Below are 9,521 nucleotides of genomic sequence, written 5' to 3'. Positions count from 1 at the left end.
TTTTTTTTTTAGCTCTTTAGTATCTTGAATTCTTCCTTGTGCTTTGGCTTCTCTGTGCTCCAATGCAATATTCAGAGTTTCTTCTGACATGCATTTTGGTCTTTTTTTTTTCTGTAATGGACATTTGCACTCTTCCTAGATGATACCAGAATATTTGATTATTGCAGAATATTAGTTTTGTAAATTCTTCTCAGATTCCAGGGAGGGGGACAAATATGTGAATTTTTTCCTCACATTATTACTTTGTTGTCCTGATAGTATGTTTTCTTTCATTTCAGATTTATATTTCTGTAGTGAGCTAAAAAAGCCATTTTTCTGTTTTGGCTTCTCAGCTTGTTTGTTAAGGAACCCTACTGTTGTGATTGTGCTGTACAGTCAAGTTGGAGCCACCCCATACCTGACGCTCCTTCAGCTTTTAGAAGCAGTAAATCACATGGGAGGAGACTGCTCATTTCTCCACTTGACAGCACTTAATAATTCCCATGTAGCAGCTAGTGAATTTATCCTGTACTATTTTGTATTATTTTGTTGGCAGTACAATTCCTCACCACTAAGCCACCAAAGAAATTGTAGGAGCAAATTTTTTTTTCTAATTGCCAACTGCATGGTACTTTGATATGGTCTACTTTGTACTAATTTGGGAATATTATAAATATAAATTTTTATTAGTATCTCCACCTTTCAAAAGATAGCTTCCCTACTTTTTACTGTAGTATCGTCAAGCACTGTACCTCATCATTGGAAATATCGTTTTAAAACTCATTGCCTGTTATTGTTAATTTGAAGACTATTTCAAGATTTTTAATTTAACATAACTGAAAGATATTTAAGAATCTATCATGTTATCATACAAGGGATTATTTCAATAAAGTTCTCATTTATACCAAGTATTTTATGTCAAGTATAAAAAAATTTGTGGCTAGTAATAATTGATTACTTCAGTAATTGATTGCTGGAGAAGAGTGTGATTCGTAATTGATTACTTCAGTCTTTAGTTACCAATTTAATCACGTTTTTAAAAAATAAGTTACCCGTCTTTTTCTTTTTTTTTTTCATTCTAACAAACTACATGATAGGGGTAGCAATTGTTCACTAACATATGCATACTAATTTTAATTTTAATATATCTCTAAATTTTTCTATAAAATGTATTTAAAAACTAGATCCAAGAATATCATGAGTATTTGAAAACTATAAAAAATTAAGTAACTTGCTCATATATTAAACTTGATAATTGTATTACTAAAAGCCTTCTTAGGAAAAAATATCAAAGTTGTTCTTTCTTTGAATTAATTCAGTCATAATTTTAATATTTCTTTGCAAGAAAAAATATGGTATGCTTAGAGACATATGAAATAGAGCTAGGTTTACACATTAAAAACAATATCCTCTATTTCAATCTTAATATACTTGATTAATTAAAATATCTATTTTCAGTTATTTTTGCTTTTATATCCCATATTTATCCAATTTTTGCATTTAGAAATGAAGGTGATATTTGAAGCTTCTTTACATAAGCTTACATACAAATGGAAATATACATATATATTTAATATATAGAGTGGCATATAGATATTGTGTGTATATTTATATATTATATATAGTGTATATTTTATATACAATGTATAAAGAGAAAAAGAGACAAATGGTGTATACTATCAAAACATCAACAACAAAACACTAAAGCATTATAAATATGATTTTTGGTTTGTGAAGTCAATAAAGGCAATCTTTGAAAGTAAATAGAGCATTCTGAAACATATTTAAAAGAATTAAGTATCAAAGAAGTTTTAAGATTATTTTATTGTTTTCATTTAATTAGATGTTAACATAATCAAGTTACTATTTCAAAAAGTGATTGCAATAACCAGTACTTATTATCTTTTTTTCTAATTGTATGTAGAAATATAGTCTTAAATAAATGAGGTTCCCTATTCTAGCATTATTGATGAAGCTGAAAAGGCTATTATTCATTGTACTTCTAAGAAAGCAAAAGCAAAAGGCAAGGAACACCAGTTACTTTCAAATAAGTTATTTCTGTTGTTTTAATGGCTTTCTTACTGAATAAATAGAATATATGCTTTCACCCTTCCTTTATTGTAGTCATATTTGCATTAATAAATGCAGTCTAATTATATATTATAAAATATTTTTTTAGGTTACATTCATGTTAAAAAAATATAGGCAATAGGATTTATCAAGAACAATATATAATTATTATAACAAGCTACAAGTTTTCTAGCAAATCCTTTGTAAATTTGTTTAAAGAGTAGGTTTTGATTATTTAGAATAGTATTTTCACTATCGGCATTGTTACACTTGGACTTAAGAAAACCTATTTTATTCAGTTTTAACTCTTAGATCTATTTTTTTCTGGGAAAAAATGTTGTTTTTAGAGCATCACAGAATAACTTCTTTCGACAAAGGAACCTGGTTGCTGGGAAACATCAATCAAACTGGCTACTTTAGGGTCAACTATGACTTAAGGAATTGGAGATTATTAATTGAACAATTAATAAGGAACCATGAGGTAAATTCTCAGATTTATCTTCTGGTATCTGTTTTGATATGTCAATTCTTGTCATTAATTCTAAGTAGTAAAATTATTTTTTGGTTGGCCTCACAGGTTCTCTCTGTCAGTAACCGAGCAGGTTTGATAGACGATGCCTTCAGTCTAGCCAGGTATGTTCCATAAAAACAATAAAACTTTGTACCTTAAAGACTTCCTTTATTAAGCTAACAAGTGTATAATGTTTTCATTTAAGAAATCTTTTAAAATAATTTCTCTCATATATACTGTATTCTGTCTATAAGTTATAATCAATGCCACAAACTTTTGATCAATAACAGCCATAGGGTATTTCGTCTCAGGTGAAACTTGATCAATTTCCACTGAAAATTCAATTGAACACTCTGGAGATTAATAATCTCTTCCCATTTTCATTAATAGACTGTACAAAATTACCATTATACCATATTTAATATTTTATGTATAATGCCTTCAAGCATCAGTAAATTTTCCTTACCTATACTAGTAGATCTTTATTAATGTGACCTTTTAATGTGATTCGTTATGAAAAGTTTGTGCTATAAGGCAGAAGTAAGTATTCTACAGATAATAACTGCACTGGAAAAATATACATCAATATTTTAGCAATAATTTTTTAATATTGGTGTTATTTTCATAGTTAGTAATAGCACAAAAACAATTATTCCTTTGAATATGTACTAAGTAAACTAATTATAAACTTGAGTTATCTCATATTTATTCTTACTAACTAGCAAAATAAACTTAGTTCTTTTAATATTCTATATTGCAATGTGTATAGTTGTAGTTGTAATAATCTGATTTTACAAACTACAGATTTGACATGGTAATCTTCTTTACTTAAGGGGTTGCATTATTCACCATGTTACTTCTGCAGTTGTAATTGTGTAAAACAGTTAGATGGGTACCATACAATAGACGTTGATTTAAACTTATGAGTTGAAATTGCTTTGAAGGTTTGTATAGTAAATTAAACTTCAATTCATTTCCATATATAACAAAGCATATAATTTCCTGTATGATTACTATATATGTATTAATGATATAAATTTATAAACTGTGTATATAGATAGATTGTGCAAGGGTGAGCACATGAGCATGCACAAAAGTGAGCTCTGGTGGCCTAGTGGTAAGAAGCTGTGTTGCAATCTCAAAGCATGTGGTTCAAATCCACCAGCTTCTCCATGGGAGTTTGTGCATGCTTGAGTTGTTACATTTTTGTCTGTGTTAACATGTATATGTACGTAAAATGCACAGGGGAAAATATACATCAAGGGATGAAGACCTTTCAGCTACTCTTTTGAAAATTATCTCTGATGTTTGCCTTTCTAATTATCACTAAGGAAGGCAAGAATATCTATTAATATCTTCCGTTATTTGATGTGATCATAGTCTCATTCTGAGAGTAGGCAGGTAGATTTTCAGACATAAAAATAGTTTCCTAACTAAACAGCAAAACTAAGGCTCATTTAGCAGCAAGAGGATTTCTAGTAAATTTGTACATATTGCATGGAGTTGTTTAACAAGAACCATAGATCACACCCAACAAGGGTAAATTATAGCACTTTCAAACCACATTATAATTTTATTGTACAGAAATTTAGAAATATTTTAAACAGAATATTTTAACTATATGAAGATATTAAGAAGTATGATTTACTCAGCAGTGTGATATAAAAACTTTGAAAAAGCATTCATCTTAATGGAAGACTTATTTTAACAAAAATGTTGAAAGAATCCAGAAAATCCATGGACAATATCCTTTACCTATGATGGGGAGCTCTAGGGGCCCAGTGATAAGAAGTTGGGCTGCATTTCCAAAGGCATGTGATTCAAATCCATCAGCTGCTGTACAGGAAAAGGTAGGGCAAGCTCCTCCCATACAACTTACTGCCTCAAAAAACACTGCAGGGTCAGCTATGGGTTGGTTCTGACTGGACTACATACAACAACAATATTGCACAGAAGGAAAAGGAAACGTACTTGGTAAGAGTCTATTTCCACAGGAAACATAGATGAAGTTGAAGAATAACATCATAAGCTAACAATTATTAAAAGGTTTGCTTGCACACTTCTGTTTTATATATAGTAATTTGCTCAGTACTCAACAACTTTAGAAGATATATATATATATATATATATATATATATTATATTCTTATTCCTATTTTATAGGATAGAAACTAAGCATCAGAGAGGTCATGTATGTTGGCTAAATTATATAGTAAGTGGAAAGGCGTTTGGGGGCAAGTTCTGGAACTATATATAAACTCCAGGTTGTTTAGCAAGAACACTATAACTACTGTTTACAGTAAAAAATAGTTTGTTTTCATAGAGAACAAGATAGTATGAAAACCTGAGATGTTTTGCAAAGCAGTTGATGTGAATTTTAAACACAGATGGGAAAGCAAGTGAACAAAGATTACAAGAATATTGCAAAAAAAGGCAGGATTTAATCTTTTGTACATAGGGTCACTTTGAGTTGGAGTTGACTAACGGCACCTAACAACCACAAAGGACTACAAAAACAGACTTATTCAGGAAAAATTGCTTTGTACATGCTTGGAGTTAAGGGTATGCAGTCTTGGTGGAAGAATATGTTATGTGTTAGGTTGTTAACCAAAAGGTTAGAAGTTAAAATACATCAGTTGCCCTCATGGGATAAAGACAGTCTTATCCTATCAAGAATTACTATCTCAGAAACTCATAAGCTGGATTCAACTTGAAGGTGGGGGGTAAATAGGGAAGGTTAACAGTTATTCAAATTGCATTATATTCTAGTTGTCGCTGTTGTTAGGTTCTGTTGAGTCACCTGCAACCCATAGCAACCCTATGTACAACAGCTTGGAAGCCTGCCATGGTTGGTACCAGTCCCACTGTCTCAAACACACCTACCCACATTGCCCTACTTACTGTATCAATCCATCTAGGATCTTCCTCTCCTGTGCTGTCTCTCCACCCTTCCAAGTGATGTCTTTCTTCAAAAATTGGTCCCTCTTGACCACATGCCCAAAGTATGTGAGACAGAACTTAAAACAGAATTTTGTTTTTCAGTCCCTATCAACCTTATTTTAATACCCTGAATACACACCTAATACTAACTAAATTCTCATGTGTTAGGTACTAAACCAAGACTTTTGTGAAGAATCTCTTTCATTTTCTTAGGAAGACCCTCAATGGGGTGTTGTAGCCATTTTTGAGAAGCAACATGAAGGTTAAGAGAAAAAAAAGTCACGTAGCTTAGGTACAGATTTAAAGTTGTTGTTTTTATGTGCCATCGAGTTGACTACAACTCATAGAAACCCTAAGAACAATGGCTCTGAACTTTGCCCCTTCCTGAGCCAGCCTAACCATTTCTAACATATCTGGCATCATAGCCACAATCTCTATCTCAACTCTACTTATTGAGGGTTTTTATTTCTTATGCTAACCTTCTGCTCTTCCAAGCTTGATGTCTTTATTCTAAGACTCCTCCTGAAAACATGCCTGAAATACATGGGACAGAGTTTCGCCAACCTTGCCTCTAAGGACCAACCTGATTTAACTTTCTCCAGGATGGACTTGTTTGTTCTTTTGGTATTCCATGGGATGTTTAGTACTCTTAATTAGCATCACAACTCAAAGACAGCAATTCATGTTCCGTCTTCCTTAGTCATAGTACAGCTCTTAGATGTGTAGTGAGCAATTGGAAACACCATGGTATGGACTTTGATATTTAGACTGACGTCATTGTTCTTCGACACACTGGAAAGGTCTTTGACAGCATATAACCCCCAAAGTGGCACAGCACAGATCATGGCCCCAGATTTGAGTGGTTTTGGTTATTACTTGAAATTCTTTTCAATTCTCCTCCTATAGTCTGCCAGACCCTGATAGCTTTGTAGTGCAGGGTTGCGCTGCCAACGCAAAGACTTGCAGTTTGAATCCACCAGCTTCTCCATGGGAGAAAGATGAGAAATATCTTCCCATGCAATTTACAACCTCAGAAAACTGATGGTTTAGTTAGTTATAACTCTAAGGTACATAACAACAACAGTCGACCAAGCATATACATCTACTGGTCTTAAAAGAATCATTTCAGTGGCACTCCTACAAAGAAAAGGGGTAAAGAAAACCTTTTCTGTCCTAGTCAACAAAAATAAGTTCTTTTGTTCCTGCCTCTAATACCACCTGCTAGTTGGGTAGAAAGAGGTGGCAGTCAGTGTTCCTAAATAATGTTCCTCCATAATCCAATGAGGCAGTTCTATTCTACTCTCTTCTAAAGTATATCTGTTTGCTTAGTACTAAGGCTTTGCACTGGTAACCCAAAGGTATGCAATTCAAATCCACCAGCTGGTCCATGAGAAAAAGATGAGAAGTCTCCTGTGGACTTAACTACCTCAGAAAACCCACTGGACAGTCTACAGGCAACCTCCTCCCACATGATTAGTTAATCAACTGGAGGATTGACTATGGATCAGTTCCAACTCAAAGATTGTTATTGGTATGTGCTGGTGACTCGCCTTTGACTCGTAGCAACTCAGAGCACAATAGTCTGAATCCTACATTTTCCTCAGCCAGTCTCACACTCATGGTACCAGCAGCCAGGAAGTTAAAAGATTAATTGCATTGAAAAGTCTGCTGTCAGGACCTCTCCAAAGTACTGTAGAGTAACAGTGTTAGTCTGGAGACTAAGGTGTGCCTGATACAGGCCATGGTTTTTGCAATTACTTGCTATGCGTAATAAAGCTGGACAATGACTAGGGATGTTAGAAGGAGAATTGATGCCTTTGAACTGTGTTGCTGGAGAAGAGTGTTGAATATACCATGGGCTGCTAGGAGAACAAACAAGTTCATCCTGAAGAGGGTGAAGCCAGGCTGCTCCTTGGAGGCAAGGATTCTGAAGCTTTGTCTGATATACTTTGGACATGTTGCAAGGCGGCATCAGTCCTTGGAGAGGGATGTCATGTTTGGGAAGGTGGAGGGACAGTGCAGGAGAGGAAGACCCTTGAGGAGGTGGATTCATTCAGTTGACTGTGGTAATGAGTATAGGTGTGTTGGAGACAATAAGATTGGCACAGGATAGAACAGTATTTAGGGCTGTTGTGTATAGGGTCACTATGAGTCACAGGCAATTTGATGGCACATAACAATAACAACTTCAATTACACCAGTGATTGTGCCAGTCATTCTCCTCCAGGGTCTCACTCTCCTGTGCTGATCTTTTACTCTTGCAAGCATGATGTTCTTTGTAACACACCTAAAGTACATGAGACAGAGCTTCAAAATGCCTTAGCCTACAAGGAGCAACTTGGTTTCACCTCCTCCAAGACAGATTTGTTTGTTGGCTTGGTAGTTCTTTTCAAGCACCACAACACAAAGTCATCAATTCTTTCATTATCTTTAGTCATTGCCCAACTCTGATGTATAACAGATAATTGTGAAGACCATGGCCTACATCAGGAGCACCTATCTCCATATTCACGTCATTATCCTTTAGCACTCTGTCCCTGATGGCATATTTTCCTAATGCAATTCGTCTTTTGATTTCCTGACTGTGGATTCCAAGAGTGTTGATTATAGATCCAGGAAAGTTGAAATTGTTAAGAATCTCAGTCTCTTCTGTTTCCATCATGGTGCTGCCAGTTGGCCTAGTGGTAAGAATCTTGTGTCTTGCTCTTGGCCTTCAAACCATATTGAAGACTTCAGTCCTTGACTTCCTACAGCAAATATTGAGGTTCTCCTCAGTTTTGGTTAACGAGGTTGTATCATCTGCATAATGCAGTTTGTGGATGAGTCTTCCTCCAGTCCAGATGCCATATTCCTCTTCATAAAGTCGAGTCACTCAAATTTTCTGTTCTGCATATAGATTGAAAAGATATGGAGATAGGATGCATTCCTGACACATTTCTTTTCTGACTTTGAGCTATGCAGTGTTTACTTATTCTGTTCTGATGATAACTTCCTTGTTCCAGTGTAAGTTTTACATGAGCACAATCAAGTGTTCTGTGATTCCCATTCTTGTCAAGGTTAGTCACAATTTATTGTGATCTACACAGTCAAGTGTCTTTACATAGTCAAGGAAGAACAGACATTCTTCTGATACTGTCTGCTTTCAGCTAAGATCCATCTGACATTGGCTATGATGTTCCTAGTACCATGGCCACTAGACCATGTATGCATTTCTAATGGTTTTCTGTCGATGCATTGCTCTAGTCATTTGTAGATGATCTTCAGCAGGATTTTGCTTGCTTGTGATATTATCAATGTTGTTCAATAATTTTCATTCTCCATCACATCACCCTTTTTTGGGCTGGGAACAAATACAGATCCCTTCTAGACAGTTGATCAGGTAGTTGTCCTCCAGATTTCTTTGCACAACCTGGTCAGCATGTCCAGGGCTGTATCTTTTGATGAAGTATGTCAGTTAGTGTGCCATTGATTCCTGGAGCCTTGTTTATAATCAGTCCCTTCAGAGGAGCTTTAACTTGTCCTTCATCAGAATTGCCTCTTCATCATATGTTATTTCATTAAACTCTTCTATGTCAGTCTATTCTTTTTTTCTACTGATTTTGTGTACTCCTTCTATCTTCTTCTGATGCTTCCTGGATTATTAAATATTCTGTCTATTGCACCCTTAAATATTGCAACTCAGGACTTGAATCTGTTCTTTAGCTCCTTCACTTTAAGAAATATCAAGCAGGTTCCTCTCTTCCTTTCTGACTCCAGCTTTTTACCCATATCATTATGACACTTAGATTTGTCTTCCTGAGCTGCTTTTTAAAATCTTCTATTCAGCTCCTTAACTACTTGATTTTGTCTCTTTCTTTGGCTTCTCGGTACTCTAGTCTAGTGTTTAGAGTTTCTTCTGACATCCACCTGAGTCTTTTCTTCCTCTTCTACCTTAGTAATACTCTTTTGCATTCCTCAAGGATTATATTCTCAATACCTTCTCACAGCTCATGTAGTCTTTGTTCATTAGTAGTGTTCAAGGG

At 34.7% G+C, this 9,521-nt stretch overlaps 1 protein-coding gene across 1 annotated transcript in view; it reads left to right on the top strand.

The window, feature by feature from the left end:
• The window catches only part of TRHDE (thyrotropin-releasing hormone degrading enzyme), a 789,161-nt gene that overhangs the window by 623,387 nt on the left and 156,253 nt on the right, over positions 1 to 9,521 (top strand). The window contains 2 exon segments of the mRNA XM_006882565.1: positions 2,397 to 2,530; positions 2,627 to 2,682. Of these exon segments, the coding sequence (XP_006882627.1) occupies positions 2,397 to 2,530; positions 2,627 to 2,682 (190 nt within the window).

The sequence above is a fragment of the Elephantulus edwardii genome, unplaced genomic scaffold (genome assembly GCF_000299155.1).
Source record: "Elephantulus edwardii isolate Elephantulus edwardi_28Jun2011 unplaced genomic scaffold, EleEdw1.0 scaffold00021, whole genome shotgun sequence".
Classification (NCBI taxonomy): Eukaryota; Metazoa; Chordata; class Mammalia; order Macroscelidea; family Macroscelididae; genus Elephantulus; species Elephantulus edwardii.
This window is presented reverse-complemented; position numbering and strand designations above follow the sequence as displayed.